The 27132-nt window shown below is 49.6% G+C and overlaps 1 protein-coding gene across 2 annotated transcripts; it reads right to left on the reverse strand.

The window, feature by feature from the left end:
* Positions 1 to 15: 15 nt before the first annotated feature.
* AXIN2 (axin 2) lies at positions 16 to 26131 on the reverse strand. 2 transcript variants are annotated; one of them, XM_068914104.1, is made up of 11 exons: positions 25924 to 26131; positions 23842 to 24772; positions 17388 to 17528; positions 12441 to 12543; positions 10278 to 10418; positions 9545 to 10041; positions 9144 to 9323; positions 8629 to 8859; positions 7709 to 7804; positions 6256 to 6423; positions 16 to 1945 (listed from the first exon to the last, which is right to left on the reverse strand). In XM_068914104.1, the coding sequence occupies exons 2-11, from the start codon at positions 24663 to 24665 to the stop codon at positions 1819 to 1821; spliced, it is 2508 nt and encodes an 835-aa protein (XP_068770205.1). In that variant the 5' UTR covers positions 24666 to 24772; positions 25924 to 26131; the 3' UTR covers positions 16 to 1818. The 2 variants fall into 2 exon arrangements, with proteins under 2 accessions (XP_068770205.1, XP_068770204.1); XM_068914103.1 differs by having other exon boundaries at positions 9144 to 9326.
* Positions 26132 to 27132: the final 1001 nt, after the last annotated feature.

The raw sequence follows: 27132 nt of genomic DNA on the forward strand, positions 1-27132 counted from the left end.
AAAGGTCAGACAATGTTAATTTGAAAAATATAAAATTTTAATAAAGGCTACATCTCTTAATTACAATAATTATTGTACCAAGTAATTTTTTTTAAATGAAACTCTTTATAATGCATAATTTACAGTATAAGTAGAACAAAATGCCATGGCAAAAGTCATGAGTACAGGACTTGTAATAAAAGGCATAAAATATATTTATACATAAACCCCTTAAACAAACAAGGGAAAGCGTGAACCCTGAATATAGGGCGACGCATGGCCTAGTAACACCATGCAGGCACAGGTACTGTACTGATTAAATTTTAAAAACACTAGAGATAGTGTATTAATATATTCATACATTTTTTTTTTTTTCTACAATATATACAGACTTATACAAAAGTAGCAATGGCAAACAGACTGCACAGATTAACTTAATCAACACAAAACCCAACTGTAGAAATGCAAGGTCTTTCTTGGGAAAGGGTTGCTCTGCCCTAGCGCGCACACGCACGCATGGAGCTTTCCAAAGCGATGCCGAGAGCCTTCGCTGACACCTCCCATTGGCTCAAATGGGTGTTGTGAGGGTAAGGCAAAAAAATAAAACTAGGAACAAAAAAAAAAAAAAAAAAAACCACACACACACACACACACACACACACACACACACACACACACACACACACAAAGAAACACACGCTCCATGACTATGCCCCATCATAGTTAAAGGTCGCTTAACTGTAAGCTGTGCTAACATTGAATGGCTAAAAAAATTAGCTAGGTATGTGGCATACATATGGGTTTTTAACTTGGCTTTTGCAATGTGTCCTTTTGGTGTGTTAAATATGGACAATGGGAACTAGATGGCTTCTTTTAGAGCTCTCCTAGGCTTGGGATTTGCTATAGTCTGCCTTGGCGGAGGTCGGCACTGGACACGACACGGCATCCTCAACTACGACAGCAGCAAAGCAAACACCTCGCGCCACAGAAAACCACAGGCAAAATTAACAGGTTGCTATTGTTATATTGCATCTAACATATTTAATGCTTAAGACCTGTATTTCAAATTAGAGCAGCATAGATTAAAATGCACCAGTCTCTAGGTGAACGGCAGGACAATATTTTTATGTCTATTTTTATAATTATTTCTTTAGAAAAGTTTTTCGTCACTTGGAGACACACTGGGCGCAACATCGTTCCTCTCCTCCTCGCACTTCAAAAAAAAAAAAAAAACATGAATGCACTCATAGCCACACTCCTCAGTTGCACTCATAGCCACACTCCTCAGTTTTAGCTAGTGGGAACAATATTAAAAAAAAAAAAAAAAAAATACTCCTTCCTCCCATCATCCCACTTCCCAGCCCCTCTCTCTTCTCCATTGTTAAAGCAGCATATCCAAAAACTGGACTTAAGGGAAAACAGAGTGTTCAATAAATATCAATAAGGATTACTGTTAAGGTAAGCTATACACAGTTTCTCTTAGTCCATAGATTTCAGATTCCCCAGGAAATCATATATTATGTATGGAAGTCTCTCAAACACAGTCTGCATCTCCAATAGCCAACAGTGGTCATGTTTTTAATAAATAGTTCAGGGTTTTTATCATCTCAGTACCCAACTCATGAATAATAAATGCCTTTTTTTTTTTCCCCCCCTCCTCTAAGGCTAATTCAGCAAAGTCTTCATAGACTTCACTGGGTGGTGTTTTTTTTTTTTTTTTTTTCTTCATTGGTTCAAAACTTTCCTTCAGAGTTTTTTTTTATTATTATTATTATCACTACTGCTGTGTGTCCACAGACTTTTTTCTAGCTTAAATTTTCTTAAATAACACCGACGCCATCAATCGATCCGTTCTACTTTCCCGAGAATCCTTCCTTCGTACATGGGCAGGACCGTTTCGTCTTCCCAAACTTCTTCAAACACTGCGCCACAGTCAAACTCGTCACTTGCTTTTTTGAAGTAGTATCTGTGGGAAGGAGAATTAAAACCCGGGTTAAACTCGAAAGGCAAAGGAGCGGGCGGGCTGGCAGTCGTGCTGCCCACGACGTTTCCAAGGTCTCGGCGTGAAGAAGGCACCTCCTCTGCCTCCCGGCGCGGCCCGGTCCCGCGGGCACGGACAGCCTCAGCAGCAGGGAAAATTAGAAAGCACGGTGCTTTCCGGTCAAATACCTCACTTGACAAATAAATAAATGCTATTTCAAGGCAAAGCATGGCTTAAGGTTCCCCTCCTCCCCCCAAAACCTTGGTTCTTTCATGTGTTTGCTTCCCCCCCCCCCCCCCCCAACTCCTTGTTTCAAATCTGAAGACCCCACATTAAAATTAGCAACTGTGATTAAGAGGAGAGGCTGCTCAGAAACACAGACGGATTCAAAGGCAGCCGTGCCGGTGTGCTGCCCCGCGCACCCCGGCTGCAAAACTGGCCGCTTCGCCCCAGACACGGCAAAACCCCCAGAGCGCAGCGACATTTAAAAACAAAAGAAAACCCCACGGAAACGACTGTATTTGCTTCCTAGCGGTCACGTGCCACGGGCAGCCCCAATATCTGAGCGGGGCAGGTCAAGCGGCAGCGTCCCGCCGGCGCGCGGGGACGCGCAGCACCCTCACCCCTCCCGTGTCAAACCCTAAGGACCCCACTATTATCCCGAACGAGACCGGTCAGCTTCGTGATTAAAGGGTCCTTTTAGCCCCCCTTTTTTCTTTTTTGGCATGGGCTTCCTTCTCAGGCGTAATTGCATACACCCATGTGAAGGGCTGCCACCGAGGTGGTCGGGGAGGCCACCACCACCACCACCACCTCCTCCTCCTCCTTGGAGCGGCCCGCTCCCGTGCGCTCACGTGTTATAAAGTGCTCGGCCAGCTGGGCCCCAGAAATAGGAAAAAAAATCCTCATCAGCTGGAGCGCAGGGGGGAAAAAAAAACAAAAAACCCACCAAAAAACCCACCCCTCCGCTGTAGTTTTCAGGCCCGATGGCAGCCGGCAGATGTTTACTAGGTGCAAAGCTGGGGGGGGGGGGGTGTGCAATTTTTTCTTACGATGGGTAAGGAGCTCAAACGAAGCTCAGTTTTACTATTAAAACTTTAAAAAAAAAATCCGTCGCGCAGTCTTCGAACTTGGTCTTTGAGCAGTGACTTTTCCCTTGCACGGTTTTTAAAATAACCAGTAACGATGGGTTTCAAACCTATTTATTTTTCGGGTAAGTTAAAATTATTTTGGTAGGGGGATAAAAGCTGGCTTTTTTTTTTTTTTTTTTCCCTTGAAGCAGCTACATTTAGGCAAGGTATGTTTAGTATTTATTTTTGTAAAGCCCTTCCAAGCTGAACTGACACATGTTGTGTCTTTAATGGTTCAGCAAGGAAAAACATCTCGTTTCGGCTCTCCCGGAGCCTGCGCTCATTGAAGTCAATGGCACAACTCCCACCGGCTTCAACGCTGCAGGTCAAGGCCGCAATTCCCCAGGCCGGCCGCCTTGAAAGCCGCCCAAAAAAAAAAAAAAAACACGAGGAAAACTTTGAATGAATTACAAAGAACTTTCTCTTCCCTTGCGCCTTCCCCGCCCCGCGCCAGATAACAGCGGCTCTTCCCGACGACTTCCTCCGCAGGCCCAAACGCTGCCTGTGTTTACCAAATTTTTATTTGAGAGAAGGGGAAAGGGGGGGGGGGGGAACACCATGCTGTGACCTTTTACATAATTACAACCTTATTTCGCAGAGAAAAGGGAAAGGGGGGGGGGAGAAAAAGGAGGAGGCAAAGCAAAATCCTCCCCCACAACATCTTCAAACAAGTCACTCGGCTCTTATTTGCTCAGAAATGGGCTTTCCATTGAAACGTACTTTATGTGGCAAGATTTGTTTTGGGGGGGGGGGACACATCTGGCACCAATAGAGCCGAGCAGGCCTGGTGCTACAGCTCTGTTTTGAACTACTGCCATGTTAGGATTACCCGACACCACCCAGGTTTTTTTTTTTTTTGTGTGTGTTTATGTTTGTTTTTTGTTAATGCCATCAGTATTAAATCACTGCTTAATTCCTGCTTTTTGAGGGGGAGGGGAGAAAAGATATTAAAAAAAAAAAAAAAAACGAAACCCAAATTTCTCAGCAACTACCCCGCTGCCCGGCCGGACGCGTGACTTGGGCGTTGGGAAGGAGCGCTAAGCGAGCCCAAGGTCCCCACGTTACAAACTGACTCCATCAATGAAGAATTTTGAGAGTCGAGCATTTATGCATGTCTTTGTGCATTAAATGAAAGGCAAAGGCTTCAAAGCCACGCTTATTAAATGTGCCTTAAAAAGAAATCAATGCCAGATGTGACCAAAGCAGCCTAGTTAGTGCCTCCCCGTAACACACACGCTACTCCGGGCACTGCGGCCCTCTTCCCTGAAGGTCACCCGCAGTTTCACTCAAAGTCCAGCCAAAAGTCAAAGCTTAGATCAAAATGATTCCCCGGAGGTACACACATTTGTGTAATTAGTTTCACCTTGTGTCTGCGCAAGATAAAATACTGGGCACGTACCCAAGTTCCTTTTATAAATTTCTGTATTGTCTTTACCCAGGTGTAAAGGGGTGAGATCTAAGCAAAACATTGTTTCATCCTTGTCAGTCACTTAAAAACATTTTCTAAAGTAATTACAGTCTGACAAGGCACAAATAATTGCACCTGGAGGGGCTTTCAGGCCACAGAGGTTTTAGTATCCTATTCTGGTACTCAGGCATCACATGAAAACTGTCACAGAAACCACACGGGGGAAAAAAAGGATGTTTTTTGGGGGGGTACTACACAGCCCTGGGGAACGGACTAGCAGCAGAGCAGTGGTTTCCAAACTGTATTGAGGCCAGGGAAACTGGGCTGCAGTTGGGTCACGAGACTGCATTCGACAGTATGTTCAACCTGCAGGCTGAGGAGGTGCATGGTGGTCTGGGAAAGGCTTTACAAGCTGAAAAAAATGGCGCAACGGTGCAGAAAGCATGGGAACCTCCATCGCAGAGCCTCCAGGTTGGGGTGGGGGGGTCCTTGCAGGTTGCTGCCATCTGATGGCAGTTGGGCGGGCTGCAAAGCAGATTTTGGGAAGGGTGGCAGCACCGCAGCCCCAGCCCCACCATGCAACATCCCTGACAGGCACCAGCTCAGGCTCCCCCAGCCGGAAAGCTTCCGGGGGTGACTTTCTTCTCATCTGCATAGGTGGACCTGCCCAAGCTAGTGACAACTCAGTGATGGAGCAACAGATGGAAAGTCACATTAATACTAGCAAAAATGGCCATTTGGAGGTTAAATCAGAGGCTGCCAGCTACAAGGCATGCCTGCTGGCTCTGAAGAAGCACCAGACTCAGTGCAAACTCAAAACTTAAAGCTGGACCGCCCCACCCCACCAACCCTGTAGAGAGAGAAGTGCGAGGAAGATTATTACGACTTGCACGCACTGTAATTCCACCCATGCCCAAACCCACCAGGGAAGTAGAGCAAAAATAACCAACGAGAAAGATACTGCCATGGGAATGGGAACAGCAAGGAAGTAGCAAACTGGATAAACGAGGAGCTGGGCCCTGGAAACCAGACATGCAAGGTTTGTTGGTGTTTCTAAAGAGGAACTTAATATCATTCAGTGGAATTTTCCCTGCAGGGCAGAGTTTTTCCCTAACAAAGAGAAAAGGCTTTTGAAGAGCTAGAAGTGAACTTGCTGTATCTCAGCTACATCTGCACTCAAATGCAACATCCCAACCTTTCACTTATCATGTTTATGGCAACGCTATTCAAACGCTTGGCAGTTGTTGAGACAGAAGTGTCACTACGCCCATTTTACAAACGCGAAATAATGGAAGGGCTAGCCAAAGATTAGCAGGAAGCCAGTACTAGTATGAACGCTGACCCCAGTTTGGAAACTAAACCTCATGACCCATCCCACCGCTCGGTGCATTCATGGCAAGGCCACCCTAGCTTTTCTTGGCGCTCAGTTTTTTGGACAGCAGTAGTAACACAAAGTCCACCAGTCTGCACACTCTGGGGAGGAAGAGCAAGAGGAAGAGAAGGAGGAGGAGGAGGCAGGGGAGAGCAGACAACCCATCAGCCAAGCCGATCACCCCATGAGAGCAGCTTAATCTCCCTGGTCCATCTCCAAGTTGCTCTTGGTTTGAGTGGCACTAGAACAAAAATACTACAGCCAATCTCCAAAATGCAACGTATATGTATTATTGTGGGTAGATTTGCAGAAACATCTGTTGATTCTTTTGTCTTATTTCAACATATAAAAGAAAAAGCAACAAACAAACCACAGAAATTCTTACCTATAATTTCCCTTTTTGCTCAGCTGTTCTTTAAAGTGCCCAAGTGTCAGGCTCTGGGCCTTTAACATCCTCCGGTAGGGAATTTCTTCTCCACAAAAAAAATACGTGACAACCAACTCACTAGACTGAGAGGTGTGAACAGCTGGGAGTTTCTTTGGCTCTTTGTGACTGAAAACCAAAAAAGAAAAACAGACAAAAATTCTATTTTTTCCGTTTGAGAACAAGTAGTTTCACTGCACTCAATCAAACAGTGTTTCTGCCACATATAACGCCAGTCAGAAATACCGTGGGTGTGACCCGAGAGTCAGATATTCCTGTACTCGAAGAGAATTTGTCATTCTGTGTTTGTACAGCGCTTAGCCCTGTGGGATGCTGGTCTAGGACAACAGCTCCTGGTCACTTTGATGGTAGCAACATTAGCATCACAAAGCACCGAGCCTCAGGGTGCATGTGGGCAGGGGTGAATTCTTCCCATTTTATGGATGGGAGAACTGAGGGGTGGAGGGTAGGAAACTTGCTGAAGGATCGGACAGCAAGGCGACGGCAGACCGGAGACGTGAAGGAGCATGTGGAGGGCCCTCGCCACGGGCTAACCTCCACCTGCCAAGCCAAAGTATCGTACGTGTCTGATTTTAAAAGACTCGTTTCCTCTGTCTTTATACAGACCAGCTGACAGAAGATGACAAGCTTAATTCCTTCTCGTGCACCAAACTACCTGCACCCAGTAACAACTAACAGAATAAAACCACTGCAAGGCTATTCGCCTGAAGTACACAGGTAATACTATTTTTACTTGTGAGCATTGAGGATAAAATTAACTGGATCTTGCCATTGAAAATAAGGAATACTTCTGAAAGAATAATCAAAATAATATTACGCAGCAAAATGGCAAGGGTCTAGTGAATGCCATGTAGCCAAATCTACAACTACTTCTGAGGCAATGTACACTTGGCATGTCAAAAGGTCACAAAGTGTTAGTCCGCAGTAATTTAGTCTTCCTAATTTGTTCTAAGTCTTTGTAGAGTGGCTTCAGAAAAAAAGCTGCTAGCAAAGACAGCTGGTGGACTTAAGGTCAACCAATTAAAAATGAAAGGCTCTAGTCAGGTGGCTCAGGCTGGACTTCAAACATTACTCATTGCTTAAGATGAAGAGGGTAAGAAAGAAAACTTTAATTATTTAGGCCATTTTAGACCTCTCTGTAGCAGATTTCTTGTTAAAAGAACCATCCTGTAATTAGACTAATCCAATCTTTGTCCACTTTACAGGAATGCAAGTTAAAAAGAACCAGAGACAAGATTTGAAAATGTTTTGTTCTGTCTTTAAGAAGAATGTTTGAAAGACTAAACTTCAGATATAAAAATTTCCTCTCTTTTCAAAGCACAGTCCATTTAATGACAATATAATTATTATATAAATATATTTCCCAATCCTTTTATGCATATGCAATACTTACTCTTCTGTTGTTAGACTTGCATTGCAAAAAGGGGTGTTTCCCCCCTGAACAGCAGTGGAGTGGTTTCGATCCCTCTGCTGATTTGAGGTTGAACATCTGAAGTTGGGAGGAAGGGGGGGCAAGTGGGGAAGAGAGAGGGGAAAAAAAAAAAAAAGATTTTTTTTAAAAATTGTTGAAATACAATCTTCTTAATTGAAGTCTCCTGTGGGTCATTAAGTTTACTCTTTGTATCAACCCTTACATATTGTAAACAATCAAAGGAAGAATTAAAAAAGCTGTGGGTTAATTTATCCTTCCATACTTGAATGAATGATAACCAGTCCAACTCTGCTCTTGGTATGTAGCTGGAGTTGGTCCCAGGGAAAAATGGGCAAATTACAGCCATCAAAAGAGTGGAAGTAATAGTCTAGGACTCAAACTATTTGTGCTGGGGTAGGGTGGGGTTGGAATAAGGAAGTTCATCGTTGGGGCTCCGCCAAGCTGTGCTGTCATTCGTCCATACGGTCCAGCCCCATTACTGATCTGGACCTCTACCTACACGGGAGAGCAGGACAACAGCCACACGTTCACATTTGCCTGCTATAACCTTGCTAAGTCATCTGCCAGGCCACCGTTACACGCTCTGGGAGACCAAGAGCGCAAGCTACGCCTGGCAAACAGCCTCGGCAAAGGCTGCTGCAGAAACCTGCATTGCTGCAGATGCAGAAACCCGCGTTGCTGCAGAAACCCACGTTGCTGCAGATGCAGAAACCCAAAAAAACCTGCATTGCTGCAGAAACCCACGTTGCTGCAGATGCGGACCCCCACGCCGCTAACGGCATCCTGAGCCCAGCGAAGGACCGAGGTGACCAGAGCCCAGCCTGTCAAGGCGGAGGCTCTCCCATCCCCACCCTACCATTCCTCCTTTTTTTGGTCATTACCGTTGTTTCTGAGGCTTGGAGACTTCTGCTAGCCGGCGACAGGCTTCCTCCAGCTGCGCGAGGGTGTTGGGAGGGGTGAGCGGAGGCATGGCCGGGTCCTGGACGAAGGGGTGGGCTGGCTGCACCCCGCGCGGGTGGCTGCTGGTCCCCCATAGGTGGTGGCGGCTGGGGCGCTCGCTGGGGGCCCCTTTGGCGAAGTCGGAGCTGTAGGCCTTCTTTGTGCTTTGTGTGCTTGGGGAGGGGAAGAAGCCGGGTTAGAAAAGCTGGAAAATATGACTTTAATAGCAGCTCCTATTCTGCTCGCTCCCTCTCAAAAGTCTGTCATAACATGAAAGGAGGTTTATTGCCAAAAACATGACATTTTTGTGGTTTTTCTGGTTCTGCGGAACAGCTTTTATATTAAACCGGAGGAGCAAAGAGTCTCATTTGTTTTTAGCGATTGTAAAAATAGACAGCCCATGTAATATATAAATATTTACCGGGAGCAATATTGCTGTAGACAGCTGCGTATTTACCTATGGGGCTTGTGCTTATTTTGTCTCTCGCTCTCCAGCATCCACTGCCAGACGTTCTGCGCCCGGTCTGCCTCGCCGGCGGGCAGCTGCAGCCCCGGGGCAGCGGGCAGCCCTCCTTCGCCTGCCGGCAGGGCCACGCTCTCCACTCCTCTGCTGCTCCGCTTGGCCAGCGTGCCCGTCCTGCTGGGGGAAGAGACAAGGGGACATGTACACGTGCATGGTTAATCCCTTGCACCGCTGCATGCAAGTCCTTTTATCGCCCCCATGCCGAGCCCATCCTCGACCTTCACCGCCTGGACCGTAACGCATGAACGCCACGTGGTTTTCCCCAATTAATCCCATCGAGGAAAGAAGCATTAGCAGTTATGGGTGGGCCCAATGGAGAAATGCTGGCCACTTACCCAAAAGGCTCCAAGGGAGGGAGAGCGGAGTCTGTGCCCTTCGCATGGCTCTTGCATTTCGAATAGCAGTAGTAGTCGCCGCCTGCCGGGCAGCAGCACTGCGCCCGCTGAGCCGCCTCCGCTTCGATCTGCTCCTTCGTCTTGGGCATGGTGTGATGGTGGATGTAGTGGTGGTGCACGTGTTTGGTCATCTGCTTGGTGATAAACCCCTTGCCGAGGAGGGCACAGGCGGCCGGCGAGGGTACGCCGGGCAGGAGCTTGCCCCCGGGCAGGCGGTCAGGGGACCGGGCACGGGGGCTGTGCCGGCCCATGCCGGGCGACTGGCAGCCAGGGGTCTTCAGCACGCGGGAGAGGTGCTCGTCCAGGATGGCCTGCGGGTCCTCCTCGTAGCTGCCGGCGGGCAGGAGCGAAAGCGGGTGCTGCTGGTGCTGAGGGATCATCACCTCCCGACCGGCCTGCACGCTGGCCAGCAGCTCCGGTCCCTCCTTCTCTTCATCCTACGGGTAAAGCACCAACATGGAATAACCACCAGAGCATGGGACCTCCCCATGGGCTCCCAAACCTCCCTCCTGCCTCGCAGCACGAGCGATCCCAAGGCTGCATGCAAGTCGCTCAGCTTCGAGAACGGAAAACGCATCCCTCCTCGGCACTAAGTGCTGGCAGGCTCTTGGCCGCCACCGCGGCCACCACAGCAGCCCCTCAGCCCTGGCACCGCGCAGGTTAAGCCTCCTACCTCTTTGATTTGCTGCAGCCTCTCCTCCAGGCTGTCCATGGTTTCTTGCTCCTGTTTCAGCTTTTCCAGCCGGGAAATGAGTTCGGCAGCGAAGGTGGCCGGCTCCACCGGGGTCATCTCCTTGGGGAGACGGTGGGTTCTCTACACAGAGCGGGGACAAAAGGGACAAGCCATGCTTAGCGGGCAGGGCGAGACGCCGGCGCTGAGCCGGAGCAGCATTTCTGGCCCCGCTACGCTTCTTGTGTCTCCATGTTTGGATGAAAAGCCGACCGCGACCAGGCATGGTCTGCTCTGGATTTTTATGAGCTAGCGCCGCGGCCTCATGGAGTGACATCCTCCCCACCAGCGTTTGCCTTCGGCAGGAGCAGTTGGTCGCACTCTGAGGAACCCCGCTTGTTCTCTCTGTAGTACAACCAGCCCATCAGTAGCTACTCTGAAGTAGAAAAACTTCAAAGACTGTTGTCAAACATCAAAAAAAAAAAAAAAAACCTCTGAGGTGGGAGGGAGAGACTTTAACTCAAGGAATAAAGTGAGTATAAACAGAAAGGAGTTGGAAATTAAAAAAAATAAGATGGGGGAGAAAAAGGGAAAGGGAGGGAAGAAGAAGAAAAAAAAAAAAGAAGTCAAACGGTTGCAGATCAGAGAAGTGCTGGTAATTTATTTCCTGGCTACACACTGGGCACCTTTGAGGTAGTGTTGTCTCAACAGTGTCCTAGATCTTCCCCCCCCACCCCCCCAAATCTCTTTGTACAGAAAATGAAGAAAGCTGCTGCAGGCTAGCAGTGGTACACTGCTGAGCTTGGCTGCCTCGAGCAGATCTATCAAGGGAAAAAGGGAACATCTCCAAATCAAGTGCAGAATATAAAAAGGCAAAACGAGAATTTCTGCCAAAAGCAGCAAACATGGTAGGGAAAAAGGAAAAAAAAAAAAAAAGCAGAAAAAGGAAAAAGAACCCACCCACCGGAGCCGTCCCCTCCTTCCCGTCGCTGCCCCCACAAACACACCCCACTCCTCTCGCCCTCGCCCCTACTTTCTCCCTCCCTCTTTTTTTCTTTTTTTTTTTTAATTTTTTTTTTGAAAGCAGAAAGCTGAACTGCCAACTCTTTCACATACTACCCACCAGATGAGGTGGGGCCTCTCTCCGGCAACCACTTAGCTCCAGAAATGATGTGAGGGTAGAAAAAGGCCACTCTGCTGGAAATTGTCACTCTTACACAAGCTGGCTCTATTCAGTCCCTGATCAAAGCACTGCCTTACAGAGAAAGTCGATTTGCACGCCCTGGGACAAAATAATCTAATTTACAAGCTCAGGCTATAGAACTTTCTTTATGGAAAAGGGGAGGAAAAAAAAAAAAACACACACACAAAAAGAAAAACCACACAAACCAATGCGCCCCCCCCACCAGAAATATCATCTCTGATTCCTCGCTGCTTAAGACAGCAGAAAGAGGAATTCTAGCAAATTAATCTCAAGACAAGATAAGTTCATACTTGTCTGTGTAAACAGTTTATTCGCTGCAGGAATCAGGAGTCTGCAAGTCAACTGAATTAGCAAGTCAGCGAGTTAATTTTCACGAGCAAGGCAGCTCCGTGACTCCGATCGCCTCCGAGCAGGGCACAGAAAGTTTTGAAGGCACACGTTTCCTACAAACGCTCCTCTTTCGGGAGGCCAGCAGATCCTACTTCCTGCCACCTTCCAAACGGTGTGCTTCTGAAGCCCCGGAGCCAGGCACAGCTGGCAAACCCCGAGTCTCCTGGGCGCAGGGACACGTCAAGGTGGTGCCCGGCTCCCAGGGACCCAGCTCCAGCACGGGCTCCTGCCCCGCGGCCGGCCAGCTGGGCTATCCCTGCCTTGAATGCCAAGCCGGAGGCCAAATCCAGTGCCTCGGAAAACCCCTAATTAGCACCCAACTTGCAGGGAATGACCAAGTGTGACTCTGCATAAAGAGGTTTTTGCAAGCAGGCAAGCACAAGCGTTGCGTTCATGGGTGCAGCAAACGCATGGTGAACGCCGCAGACACCTTCCTCCCGCTGCCTTCCCTCCACCTGCACCGATGCCCCAGGTCACCATGTCCCATACATCTCTCACTGCTTCAGGGCCCGGCACAGGCCCTTGCCTATGGCCAAACGTCGACCCCTCAGCTAGCTCGTGAGCGCACTTACCGGAAAATGAGGTAGAGAAACTTGACCGTTGGCCTTAACGCTCCGATGCATCTCCCTCTGGAGCTGCTTCTTGCTCCCGAGTCTGTACGGAGGGATCCCATCCCTGGTACGAGAGAGAGGCACCGTCAGCAGGATGCGCGGGCTCTCCGAGCGCAAACCGCAGCGCCGCACAGCAGCTGTGGCCACAGTCCAGTTTATTAGTTTGATTTCAATCATCTCAGGTTCTAATCAAGCCATTTCTCTAAAGTAATCTAAGCACACTACAGGCCCACCATATAAACGGATGAGCGGTAGCTAAGTAAAGGCTGAAAAGCAAGCTGAAGGCAACGCCACCATGGGAAGACACCCAGAAGATCCCATTAGCCTCACTTGGGAGGCATCTTGCCGAATGGACCTTCCAGCGCTAGGTTTCTGCATCCGCCTTTTACACGCGCCATGATCATCACTGCTGAGTTAAGCCCTTTAAGGCTGCCACTTTCCTCTAGCTCTGAAACACTGCATGAGATGCCAGCAGGGAAACAAGAAGGAAGAGGCTGAAGACGGATGGCTACCAAAAGTCTGTTCCCTCTCTCTAGCACTACTCAAGATCGGAGAGGTTTCTCCTGCCCTGTTGGCAAGCACAGGCAGGCCGTTGCAAGGCGCAAGAGAATCCAGGCCATGCCCTCAGGGGTATGACGATTCTCCCCTTGGCCACATCGGTTCCTTGCGAGGAAGCCATGAGAACAAACCAGGTAGGGAGCACAGGTGAGAAAAAGCACACGGCGCAGCACGCTCGAGGCAACATGGCCTGTTTTCATCTGACCAGGCAAAAAAAATTACCTTTGCTAGGATTAAAGGGCCTTCTACACACAGTGGGGACAACCAGAAGAGCATGCCTGGAAATCCTGCATGTCTAATTCCACCCCTTCTCTCAGACTGGCTGAATAACCTTGATCTCTGGTCCAGTCCCTTTTATCCATCTGCCCCCACATCTTACTCATCTCCTGAGCGGAGAAAACAGCTCCCATCCTTTCCAGGGCTGGAGGACGCCAGCAAAGGCTGACTTGAAAGAGCAGGCCCTGCTCACACAGGGCCGGTGCCAGAGAAGACAACATCCCATAGCGTTCCTCCGCAGCACGCCCCATGGCCTCGCTGACACACGTATGCCCAACTTCTGGACGTACAGCTGGAGACAACCTATAAGAGAACGACTCCCAGGAGATGCCCGGCCCTTTCTCTCGCGGCAGAAGACCAGACCCCTCCACTTGACACTCCAAGTCTGAAGCATGCCATCTTGGGCCTTCGTGAAGATCTTGGCCGAGCTTTTAGCTGCCATTAAAGAACGACTGCTTTAATAAGCCAAACTGAGTTGCAAAGCCCAAAGGGAAAGACCAGAACAATTTACTTTTAATAAACTTGGAAAACAACCTTGGGTGGTGGAAGAGACCAGGACTACAGAAAACGCACTCGATGCCACTCTGTGCACGCCGGCCTCCTCCGGCCGCGGGTCTCCGAACCCACCTTATGTCCCTGAAAAGGGGAGCATGAGGCACCAGCACCCATCAGGGAGAAGCAGGCCGGTTTCTGCTCTTTCTCCATCAAACCACTTCTGTTATAACCCTGCCTTGACAGCAGAGTTTTTACAGCTTGTAACAAAGTTTGCAGAATTAATGAAAAAGGAGAGGAAGAAAAAAAAAAAAAAAGGAAAAAAGACATTTCACTGTGATGGGAAGGTCATGGAGGGGAAAGTCAGTCTAGAGAGCAAGGAGGAAATTTTACAGCCAGTTTGTTGCCCGCTCTCTAAATCCGGGCCTTCCACGTAAAACGAGGGAAAATGGCCAAGGCCAGACTTCCAGCAGGGGAAAGAGCTGAAAAACGGCTGGTCACCTGCTGCGGGACGGACAGACAGATGGAGCTGGAGTTTGCTGCCGGGCTCGGTACAACGAGAAAGAGATATTAGGGAGGAAGGGGGGGGAAAAAAAAAACAAACGATGCCAGTACAGAGAAGGAGAAAACGCCTTTAGACTAAAAAACGCTCGAGCCTGGCCAGCGGCGTCAGCGCCGGGCCGGGACCGCGGCGAAGGAGAGGGCTGGCGCACCTCAGGTCGGCTGTTTCAGCCCAACCTCTCCCCTTCCTCCCGCAGTAAACGTTTGCGCTCCCTTCCTCGGCTACTAAAAGCTGTGGGCTGAAGAGCTACAGAGTTTAGGCACTAAATAGTAGAGTTTAATTATAAACATTTCAGCTAACCAGGCTGGTGCTAAGCCAATCTGTTTCTGGGGGAAACACGAGTTTGAAGTCTTCTCTCCAGTCAGCTGCCATTTAAGCTGAGCCAATTATCTTAGCCTTTTGACTCAGATGTGCCTGACCTAACCTGAATGTAGTTTTACTGCTGCTTTGAAATATCAGACTCATGCGCATATGCATTCACTCCCATCTTCATTTGGCAACGGCTCTGAAACAAGCCTCTGATCTTGCCAACATCAAAAGCCTGGTTTGTAAGATAAGGTAATATTTGAAGTTTGCTCAGCAGCATTCCCCTGTGTCCAAAGTAAATCCATAAATAAGATATAAGCAAATAAAAAAAAAAATTCCCCTTTCCTCTTCCCCCCCCCAATCAAGAAATGGAAATATAAATTTGCATGATGCTTTGTGGCTATTACAAAATATATACACACAAGCTGAGCCCTAGCATTTATAAGAAGAAAAAGGGCAGATTGTGCATTATTTGGAGACCTCTCATGACTCCAGTGCAGTTCAGATTTAGGTTTGTTTTTAAAAAAAAAAAAAAAAAAACCTCACTTCACTGCTCTGTCTGACAGACTTTCCAGAACAAGTTTTTCCTCTTCAGTTGATACCAATTTAAGCCAAAAGAACTAATTTGCATTTGCACGGAAGAAAGAGAAAAAAAATTGGGTCCTCTGCTAAAAGAGCGGTAGAAACTCGCAGGCAGAAGCGTACCCTGACACGGTCGGTGGAAGCACGGAGGAGACCTGGGCCCCAAAAGCGTTTCCAGGGCCTTCAGAAACCAGCGGGGTCAGGTTCCCGAAAAGGATGCTAATCCCAAACGTTTTATTGCAATCTTGGCAATCGCTCCTCGTTTCTGTGAAGGAAGTTTTACATCAGCCTTAACTTTAGCTGAGCCCTCAAGAACTGCCAATTCACCTCTCCCACTTTCAAAACACAAACACCCCGGGGCGGCCCGGCTCTCTCTCGGGAAGCCCAAAGCTGCGGGGGAACCGGCTCAGCTTGCAGCAGGAAACGCTCCTTTGCTAGGGCTGCAAAATGCAAACCTCCTGCGTGCCGCTGGACCCCCCTGCGCCCCCTCCCCGGCCCCGGCCCCCCCCCGGCCCGAAGCTCCCAGCAGTTTAATCAGCCAAGCTTCCCCAAACTCTCACAGCCTGCACGGGCTATTGTTCCGGCAGGAAAAAACAGGCAGGCTCCTTTCATGCGCTGCTTTATGGGGAGCTCCTATTCACTTGTTCAAGCAAATTTCAAAGCGGCCTGCTACCCTCTTATCCCCTCTAAGCTCCCCTAGACTAACAATAGGCTGAAAGCGATTCAGTTAAGCCTTTCATCCACCATGCACTTTATTTCTCACTCAGTGCTCTCATCTGTATAAGGCCTACAATTGGCATTGCTGTGAAGAGAGGGTATAATCCTAGCCCTGTGAATCCCAAGTGACCCTACACTGGTCCAGAAATGACTAACCCAATGAATGCTCTGTTGACACATGATCACATACAACCAGAGCCAGTAAGAAGAAATAAAGAAGTCACCCTATGATTCAGCTCTTTTATTTAATGCCAATATTGTTCAATAAGGGAATCTGGTGGGACAACAAACTATTTTTTTTTCCGTAATATCAGTTCAAAACACACATGTGCATTAAAAAAAAAAAGCTTTTGTTTATGCATCAAGGATTTATTTTTTTAAATCCTGTTTTCCATTGTGCATCATCATGCAGCACTGTTGACTTTAAAAATCCAGAACGCAAATCTTTCGGAAGAGGGCACGGTAATCACTAACACAGCTGACAAGAGGCACTGAAGAAGTTTCACTTGTGAGACTGAGATCTTGGATACAGCATGCGGTCTAACAGACAAGTTGGCTTTTCTGGAGGACTCATATTCAAGTGAAGATCGTGACATAGAAATTGAAACACCTGCCTTCTATCCAGCTGAAGAAAGCGGTCCTTAAGATTATAAAGTGAGTCTTGCTATCCCTTCCATGCCCAGACATAAAAGTACTATTTCTCTCCTGCTAGAGGTAAGGAAACTGAGGAAGAATGGTCAAATGGCTTATACAAAGTCACAGGCTCTTCAGCAGAGTCAGGAGGAAAAGGCAGATCCTGCAAGTCCTAGGCGCAACCACAAAACCATCTCTCATCCCTAAGCTCTGGATACACTCAGACCTGGTCCATGTAGTGCCACTCAGACAATCCTTTGAAGACTGCCCCAGCCACATGAGATGAGCAGCTATTTGCCCCTTCAGGTCACTAGCCCTACTAATGTATGTTCTGACATTAATGATGAATCTTAATTACAGAAAGTACTTCCTACAGGAAGTAATCTCCTCCTCTTTGATGACTGATAAATAGTTAAGGAAGCCTCGCCTTAAGACAAAAGGCACAGAGAGATAGATGCTCCTCAGGCTGGTCAGGCATCACTATTAGCATAGGGGAAAACATGTTTGCTCAGCTGCAGTTGCAAAATGGCAATAGAGGGATTCATCCACTTATTCCACCCAATAGCTCTGTGAACAACAAGGCTACCAGCAGTCCTCAAAGACCCTGACACACCCCTCGGTTCAGGTTCAGACTTCAGTTTCAGCAGCCCACTAGTCAGTGGCGAGCAGAAGTGCAGTGACAACCCAGGAGCCATCACTCCAGCAAGCCACCACTGTTCATCGGCACAGTTAATTTGCAGATGGCGCATTTCAAAATGACTCGGCCAACATGTGATACTTACACACTGCTGTCCGTCATCGACATGGAATCGTCAGTCAGGGCATCGCTAGATATTTCGCTATCGTTTGCGCTAGTTGCTGGGGCAAAAACATAGCCAGAGTTCACATGGTATGGGTTAACAGGATCGTTCCTCTTGAAGGACCTAGGGACAAACAAAACAGGAACGTAGTTATCAGTCATTCTTGAACCAGAGCAAAAGCACACCGGTTTAATGGTAGCACTTTCCTTAGGAGAGCCACACACTGGCTGCTCAAACCCTGCAGAAGCAACCATCCATCGCCAAGGTCCAGGAGCCCACGAGCAGCTTGTGCGCGAGCAGACCACGTTCTGTCTAAAACCTCCCGAAGTCCAACTTGAAAGACAGTGCTTTTGGCATTGGAAGCACGCTTCCAGAAAATCCCAGGAAGCATCTCCGCCTGCTTTGATACCTTTGAAAACTTGGTCCTTCAAGCTTGATGCTGCACTGCCGAGGCCAGCAGGAGTTTTACTGTTGATATCAGCAGGCACAGGATCAAGAAGTTCATAGCTCAAGTCCCACTGAAAGCCATCAAGGCATCAGCTAATAAATGCTAAGTCTACTCTGAAGACAGGAGTTAGGGCCCCCTTGGGAAAAAAAGTTACTGTATCTGTGTTGCCTGAAACAAGAGAACTGCCTGAAACTACTGGAGTAGGACCACCAAGCGTGCGAGTGAGCACTGGCAAAGCTTAAACCGGCTATTTCAGGCTTGGCTTCCCAAAGATGGGTGCCATTTTTCTAGCTTTACAAAAGAACAATAAAGAGGCCCAAGCTTCAGCAGAACCTACTACTTGTTCCATTTGTATTTTTTTAGCTTTCGAGTTAGGATGGGGGGAAGGGAGGATGGGGGATGTGAAGGCAGGAGCAGCAGGACGGGCTGTGGGTGGCACTCCAAGGAGGGGAGGTGACAGCGATCTGCACTAACAAGCACGCAGGTCCCCAACACCAACAACCTCAGCTTCACCTGGGGAAACAAACCCAAAAGGCCGGCCCAGAGCCGTTTCGCCCCGAGCGGCCCCAGAAAAATTCATGGGCGAACCGGAAAGCTGTGACGAAAGGTGGCAGGGGTCAGCAGGCGGGGGACGGCGGGCGTCCCCACGCCCTGCTCACACCAAGGGAAATTACTCTGCCTTCTGCAGCCAGCACCAATAAACATATCTTCGGTGTGTGATAAGGGGATTACGCCGGGAGGCTGGAAAGCCGCGCGTTAAGGTGCGTGCTTCGTTCCCGGGCGAGGCGAAGACGGGGGCTGTTAAGCCTCCCCGTTTGTACATCAAAGCGAAAGGCCTTGTCATCTGATAAGAGCCGCTGGTTTTAATAATTAGGGCCACTTCCCCCGAACTCGGGGGCCGCAGGAACGCGCCCGCAGGCTCGGCAGGTCTCCTCTGAGGGGCTTTCGACCTGCCCCCGCCTCCCACCGCTGCGGCCGTGCGCCCCAGACGGGACGGGACGGGCTCGATTTAAGTGAGCAGCCCGGCAGCGTAATGGAGAGCAGCGGTGCCCTGCGCCTGCTATCTCGCGGCCTTTGTCTCGCCTGCCCCCCGTGCCCACTTTCGACCTCTTCCGCCGCCTTTGCTCAGCTCTCCGGCAAACAACAAGTCACCCCCGCTCCCCCGCTGCGGCGCATTCCTCCCTTTCGCTAGCAAGGGGAAGAAAACGCCGGTCTTTACAAAGGCTTAAGTTTAAAAAAAAAAAGAAAGAAAGAAAGAAAGAAAAGAGGAAAGGAGGAGGGGGAAGCACTGGGGGAGAGGATGGGCCTCTCTGCTAGGAGAGGCCGACTGCGAAAACAGCGGGAGCGGCCAGCCTCGCGGGAGGGCGGCCGCGCCGCGCAGGTATGTCGGCACCGCCGCGACCACGGGCTGTCTCAAAGCAGGCCGAGGAGTTTCAGAGGGGAAGATCAAGGCGTCAAAAAATAGATAAGGAAAACAAAAAAAAAAAGAGAGGGGAGAGAGAGAGAGATAGTAAGGAATGCCACAGGAAAGAAGTTAAATCTTCAGAAAATAACTTAGTTTTCACCCACATGTGGAATTAATTTATCCTGCAAGGGGGGGGGGGGGAAAGCTGCTCTAAAAACATGCAGTCTTCTAATCTCAGAGGGATGCGAGGTCCAAGCGACACTTCTTTGGCCACTGTTGGGTTGGGGGCAGATCGGAGAAGGCATGCAGCTCTTTTAGCCATTCCATCTAGAACTGCCTCAGGTCCTGAGACCAAAGCCCAAGACCAGGAGGTCCTCCTTGGTGCAAGATGCTCCAGCACCATCGCCCTGCTCCCCGGAGACTGTGGCTTTTGCCTTTATTTGCATGCAGGCCTGCTGTTTGGTCATGTTATCGCAGCAGCAAGGACTGCTGGGCAGGCGGGGGTGGAGGCAGCAGGTCCCTACCAACGCAACAGCGCGGAGGAAGAGGTGTGTCCAGATACAGCCTTTCACACGATGTCATTAGAGAAAGTGGCCAGAGCTCACTCATCTGCCTTGTCAGATAGTGGGCTGCAGCACTGGTTTACTCACGAAAACGTCATTGAGCAAGAAAAAAAAAAAAGTTTACACATTTATAAAATAAGCCCCCTGACCCCATCTCCAAGCCTGTGCCATCCGCAAGTCCCCACATGCTTCAAGAAATCTGATGGGGGCGGCTTTGCTACGATTTTTTTCTTTGTAAATTTGACCACCTTACTCCAGTAATTGCGCCCAGATGCATCAAGTTGCCTGCAAGGGTTTTAAATTCCAGTGGAAAGAGGTGGTCTCCTGCCACAGCTCCTGCACCCAGGCGCACAAACACACTCGCACACGCACAAAATCTTCAAACTCAATATGCAAAGTGTTTTCAGCTGTCAGGTAGCAGTTGCTCTGGAGCTTCAAGGAGAATGTCTGATGTTTCTCAGACTATTCTTATCTTGATGCGATGACACACAGCATGTAGCTCTCTACATGCTATGTTAGGCAATGGGCATATCAGAGGTATTACAATGCCATGAAAATTTCAGGGGGCTCTTGTTTGCCTCCCCTATTATAACAGTGTAATTCCAGAGCTTTTTTTTTTTTTTTTTAATTGTCAAACTCCACTTCTTAGAAATAAAAGCACTCTGGCAGTTCAAACCACAGATTTATACAAAGAGAAAAGAAAATCTACAAGGAGCATTTTGAGGCAAAAACTGAATCTCATTAAATATGTTCTTGGGATAAACATCACTGGGCAATCACTGGTTTAAAGACCAGGAAAAAAAGGGAAAAAAAGGAAAAGAAAAACACATGCACAAACCTGAAAAAAAGTGTATTTTAACAAAACTATGTTAATCACAGCTTCCATGCTCTAATTGTAGAACACTGCTTCGAGCATAGCTTTACAATGGCATCATTTACTTTGATAATTGAAGCCAAACTTGGTTCCAATAACTTCACACAAAACGAGCTCCATCGGCGGGTTCTTTCAAAGGCCAGGAAGCACTTGGAGCCGGCAGAAGGCCATCTGCAAGCCCCAGCCCTTCTCAAAGCAAGGCCAGTCCCACTGATGTTAGAACAGAGGACTTAATGGGAGGCAGATGAGTCCACCTTGGACTGAACAAAAACATGCTCTGCGGCGGCACGGCAAAGGAAGGAGCGCGGCTCTGCGTACACAAACTTGTGCATGATAAATTTAGAACCGCATATAAATAATAGTTGGGATTCCAGGACAATGAGGCCAGGTCCAACACACTCAGCAGTTCGGGGCGGCCAGCTTTACCACACCACAACACAGAGGGGAGGGGAGTAGCTTGGAAGGACAAGGGAGAAGCCTAAATTCAAAATACTTCTTCTATTAAGACTTCAAATATATAACCACTAATTTGCATGCATATGCCTTTTTTTTCAGCTAGGCTCAAACAGTGTGTTTTCATTTTACTCTTCCTGTCCATTACTGGTGCTGGGGCCAGACAAAGTCTTTCAACTTGTATGGTTTCTGTGGTCTCCAGTTTGCCAAGTTTTTGGCCGTGACTCCATGCCCTGGGATTTCCAGGTGGTCTCCCATCCAAACACTGGGCTGGCCGGAGATTGCTTGGCTTCCCAGATCAGGTGCACTCAGCCCAGCGCTCCCGCACGCTCCCAACTTTTGCTGTTGTTATAATCAAACTGGAACCTACTGAAGCAAATGCAAACAGCTTGCACAGTGCTTCAAAAACATAAAGCACTGAGTAAGGGCAAAAATTCTTTAACTCCATCACACATACTAGGACGGAGGTGTGGTTTGGCCGCTTACCAGGAAAGACTTTGTGTCAAGCTTCAGCTCCAATCCTAACCGCAATCCTAAATGCTGAGTGATGAGAGATAACCCAGCCATATGCTCATCAGCTTCTAGCACATGCATGCACAAGTGGCTTCAAAAATGGATAGCTCAGGGAAGGGCTGAGGAGAATCTCTCAGCTTGACTTCCTTCTCTATGCTCTCCATGGGGCCAAGAGATCTCAAGGCAAAAGTTCCTGGAAATTCAAGAGAAGGTGATCAAAGCAAAACGCACCACCTAATGTCTTGGGAGGGTAGATCTGACATGTGAGGAACAAGTTGCATTAATCCCCAGACCAAAAAAAAAAAAAAAAAAAAGAAAGAAAAGAAAAGAAAAAAAGAAAAAAAAAAAAAGAACAAGGAAAAGGGAGCACTAATCAGGCAAGCAGCCACAGTTCTGCGAGCGCTCTCATGGACAAGGAGCATGTGGGTTTTTAGAAGAGCCTGAAGCACTGGTAGAACATTACAGCCAAGCCCTTCCAGCACTGAATACCAACAAAGACTAAAAGATAAAAGCATCAAACATTCCCCTCCTGGAAAGCAAGCGAAGGGCAGCAGTTCAAGTCAGGTTCTGGAGAACAGCAGATGCAGAGACGGTAACAACATTCATGCACGAGATGAGGATCACAAAACCCAGGTCTGCCACAAACCAGCTGCCAATTAGCACCTCCGTCCTGCAAACTCCCCCAGTGGGGGAGCACCAGAGGCTGCAGTTGGGCTGGGACAAAGCCAGCCCCTCGTCTTGTCCGGCACCCTCGCTCACCGCCTTTCCTTGCCGCTCACAAAGCGGAGGGAACGGACCAAACTCATCTCACTAAGACTCACAGCAATACCCTTGCAGTCACCCAATTTTATGTAAACAGGAGGAGGGTTAGTCCCTCGGTCCCTACCACCACTGCTCACCACCAGGAAGCCCTGCACAGCTGGAACCTCTCTGCAGGGCAGGAAAGGAGAGATGCACTCCAGCAAACCCTCCTCTGAGAGGCAAGCTGCAACCTAGAGAGGAGTCTGATGCCCTTTGATGTCCATGAATCACAGACACGCTCTCAAAATTCTTGTAAACTAGATGTCAAACACTTACCATACCAAAATACAAACTCCTCTTCTAGCAGACAAGAGCATACAACTGCCAGCAGAGCCCTCTCCTCTCAACCCTGATCCAACAATCCACATTTATGGCAAGGGTGGGGAGAGGAAAGAATACATTTTCAGAGGATTATACAACTCATCGTTTACTCATCAGACTCTCTCTTTCCCATCCCCCTTTCGTAACGAGAGGGCTCTTACTTTCTTGACCCTCATCCCACCTTTCCATCAACATCTACAACAAAAGGCAAGGGTGCAGGAACACAGAAATCTCCCCAGCCAAGACCATAACGCAAAATCCGTCTCTGCTATCACACAGCAGACACTGCACCCTCAAGCTGGCTTTAAACACACAACCACATTTCACTAACTTCAACTTTGAGTACATGGCCACCAGGACAACACCAAAGATCAGCTATTACTTCATACCTGTAACGTCTCTATTACCTTAAGTACTTGATTTTAAGTACGCTCCTGTATACGTTGGCTCAAAGCCATCCTAAATGGTTTTGACATGATACCCATAGTGACTGTGATGAGCGAGGTTGCACATTACATAAACCCAGTCAAAATACAAGTAGATTTTGTGCAAGTTGCATAGTTTAATGTAATAAGTGCATACATTTCCTGTTCCATGACCACACAATCACTTCCCACATAACCAACGTATTTAAGCACTGGTTGATGGTGAAGTTGGTGAACTAGAAGGTTACATTATTCATATGTCTATATGATCCACTCTACTACTGCACTTAATAAGTTTGAAAGTTGAACCAATAATTAACGTATGTCCGGAGGACACAGTTGCTATGAAGGTTTTGATGTACAAGAGAACTGAAAGAGCCAATAGGGCTGAAGAGCACAGATCTTGTTTTCCACTGAACAGAGGGGGGGAAAAAAGCAGCCAACACCCCCAAATGCCACATTGTTTCAAGGGTCGGGGAAGGATCCATGTTACCTGCGCCAAAACAAGGTTAGACTGCTTTGCATTAGCTGCTAGCTTCCTAGTTTAACAGCTTGCCACTCAGCAAGCCTTTCCAAAACAGTCCCAAAGTCCTCCAAATTAAAACAAAGCACAGTTTCCACCAGCTCGCTTACCTGTATCCATTCTCAATCGTTTCCGTGGCTCTGACATTTGCTGTAACCCTCAACGTCTTGCTAGATAGTCCAACCACTGAAGGCAAAATTTTGTTCTTAAAGTCCGCACAGCTCCATTCCTCTTCTTCATTCAAGGTTGGGAGATAGCCACAGACAACTTTTAAGCTCCCCAGTCCGTTGCTGTTGATGTAAGCAGGATTCTCTCCTCCACTCCTTACATATTCGAGGTATATATCAGAAGTTAGAAACATCTGGTAAGCATTTTCCTCCATCACAGTCTGAATCTCAGTCTGTGCCTGGTCAAACATTATAGAATCTATCTGCTGCTTCTTGATGCTATCCCTTATGTAGGTCTTGGTCGCAGGCTTGAGCTGCTTGGAGACAATGCTGTTGTTCTCAATGTACCTTTTGTATATAGCTTTGGCTACTCTTAAAGTTTTGGTATCCTTAAGGTCCATCTGCCTGAAGCCATTGCAGGCAAACCAGAAGTCTAAGGTATCCACACATTTTTCCCTTTCCAGGAAGGTCCGAAAAAGATAGGCACCATCTTGATCTCCCAACAAGGAATGCAAGGATTTGGTCCATCTGGCCAGAGGGGAGTCTGGAGACGCGCTACCCTCCGGCTCCCCGAGTCCGTTCTCATTCCTCCTCGGGGCAGGAGGCACCGGCATGGCCTTGAAGCTTTGGCTTTTCAGGAGAAACGAGCTGGAGGGCTGCGGGCATGGTGTCTCTCCTTCTTCCCCCGGCACCGGGGGGCGAGGGGCGTCTTCCCTGAAGCTGCTGCTGGGGTCTGGGAGGTGGGCGAGTACCACGGCGCTGCTCATGGCTCCGGAGCCCTTCTGGGCGCGGGGCTGCGAGCTGCTCCGCCAGCTGCCGGCGCGCCTCTGCTCGCTGCCTCTCAAGTCAGCAGGGGATCCTCTGAGCCTCCTCTCTGGGAAAAAAAAAAGGGGGGGGAGGAAAAAAAAAAAAAGGAGTATTGATCTAATCAAAACCAGATCCTCCCAACATCAAAGGCAAAAAGTAAACAGGCTTTTCAACTCTTCACAGTCAAAAAAAGAAGGGGGGGGGGAGAGAAAGAAAGGAAGGGAGCGCGGCTCTATCTCCAGCGCTAATCGCAAGCATCGGGGCCGCTCCTCTGAACTCCCCGCGCACTTTCCGCGGCCCCCCCCGCCGCCCCCTGCCTCCGCGGCTGCTTCCCACTCCGCACCCCACGCACTCCCCCCTCGCAACTCCCCCGAAGCCCACACGAGGAGCCCCAGCAGCTCCCCCCGGCACCGCGTCCCTTCCCCCCCCCCCGCCCCGCGCACCCACTGCGCGGCCGCTGCGCGGGGAGCGCCCGCAGGTCGCGGCCGGGCCACCCGCACCCGCGGCGAGGCAGCGGCCGCCGCGTTTTGGGGGGGGGGGGGAAGCTGCCAAAAGCTGGGGGGCGCCGCGCGGGGGGGGTGTACGAGGGAGGGGGGTTTGGCGCGCCCCCCGCCACCCCGGGGCCGCGCAGCGCTCCGCGGCGCGCAGGGCAGCCGGGCGCCGGGGCCGCGCTGTACCTGGCAGCGGAAGGCATCCCGGGCCGCCCCCCCCCCCCCCCGCGCCCGCGGAGGCATCAAACCCCGGCTCCAAATAAATAAATAAATAAATAAATAAATAATAATATTAATTAAAAGGCGAGCGAAGGGGAGGAGGGCACGAGCCGCGCGGCGCCAAGCCCCCGCCGGGGAATCCTGCCCAATTCCGGGGGGTGGGGGGGGGGGACCATACGCATAAATAATAATAATAATATTATTATTATTATTATTAAAAAAAAAAGACCTGCTCCAGAAATGGCGACGGGCTGAGGGAAGAGAGGTCGGAGATGGATCTGGCAGAGAGGAAGGGGGAGAAAAAAAGTCCGGAGCGACTTGGCTCCGGCGAGTCCTGTGCAACAACTGACCCCCGGCCGCGGCCGCGGAGGGCGCCGGTCCCCCCCCTGCCCCCGCAGCCTGGGCACCGAGACACGACAAAATTGCCCCCCCTAAAAATAAAAATAAAAAAGAAATCCTGAGAACCCCACCGGCAACGCGGCCCGCTGCCCCCGAAGTTGCCACTCACCGCGGAGCCGGAGCTCGCTGCGCGCCCGCGGCCCCGCCGCTCCCCGCCGCCGGCAGCGCGCAGGCTGGCACCGCTCCCCCCGCGCCCCTAGCTGTCCTTCCTCCTCCTCCTCTTCCTCCTCCTCCTCCTCCTCCCCGGCGGTGCAACCGCATCGGAGAGCATCGGGGGAGGGGGGGGAGACTGCGAGGGAAGGAGCCCACTGCGATCCGCGCCTCCCTCCTCTCCCTCCCCTAGTTATTTATTTTATTTATTTTAAATACAAAAGCGATGGTCCCTCCTTCTCCTCCTCCTCCTCCTCCTCCCCCCCTCATCCTCCTCCTCCTCCTCCTCCCCCCCCTCGCCCCGCCCCTCCCCGCCCCCCGCGCCCCGGGCTCTCCCCGCCAGCGCTGCGCGCATCAAAGCGGAGCCCGGCGCAGCGGTCCTGCAAGGGCGGTAGCGCCGGCGCCCGCAAAAAAAAAAAAAAAAAAAAAGAGAGAAAAAAAAAAGAAAAATAATTGGGGGGGGGAACACCTCTGCCCTCCCCGCGGCACCGCCCCCCGGGCCCCCCCGCTGCAACCTGGGCGGCGGGGGCGGGCGGTGGTGCACGGAGCGCTTTCACCATTTGGGAGGAAAATGGAAAAAAAAAATTATTAAAAAAAAAATAAAAGCATTAGCGCTTTAAGACTTGGAGATTTTTTTTTTTTTAATTCCCCCCCCTCTCCCCCCCGTTGGCATCCCGGAGTGGCTATACGGAGTTGCCAGGACCTTATCAAAGGGAAGCGATGGGAGCCGCCGCCCCCGGGCGGGGGCTCGGCGGGAGCCACTGATCCGCCGCCCCGATGGCCGCGCCGATGGCCGCGCCGCCGCCGCCGCTTAAAGGCGCCGCCGCCTGCGCGCCGCTCCGCGCCGCTCCGCGCCCCGCCGCCTCGTCCCCTGGCCGCCTGCAGTACTGCAGGGCTGCGAGGGGACTCCCGGGCAGGAAAACTTTGCAAAAAGTTTTCATGTCAGGGAGAAAAATGGGGGCAGGCTCCCCCTCCCTATTTTTTTTTTAAATAAATAAACCGAAGGCATGTTTTCGCTCTGCATACTAATTAAACAATATCTGATTGCAGTATAGCTGGCACATCAGCAGAACTCCATCTGCAGTCCTGTTCACATCCCCCCCCATCTGTTAAATATTAAACTGACACGGCTTTTTTTTTTTTTAACTTCATACAAAAGGTTTTAATT

Source organism: Struthio camelus, chromosome 19, assembly GCF_040807025.1.
Source record: "Struthio camelus isolate bStrCam1 chromosome 19, bStrCam1.hap1, whole genome shotgun sequence".
NCBI classification, from domain to species: Eukaryota; Metazoa; Chordata; class Aves; order Struthioniformes; family Struthionidae; genus Struthio; species Struthio camelus.

Coding starts and splice junctions, on each gene's coding strand:
- AXIN2 (XM_068914103.1), bottom strand. CDS start 24,665: ATGAGCAGCGCCGTGGTACTCGCCCACCTCCCAGACCCCAGCAGCAGC. Junction 10,419..12,440: donor TTTCTCTACCTCATTTTCCG/GTAAGTGCGCTC, acceptor CGCTCTGTGTAG/AGAACCCACCGTCTCCCCAA. Junction 1,946..6,255: donor AGCAAAAAGGGAAATTATAG/GTAAGAATTTCT, acceptor TCCTTCCCACAG/ATACTACTTCAAAAAAGCAA.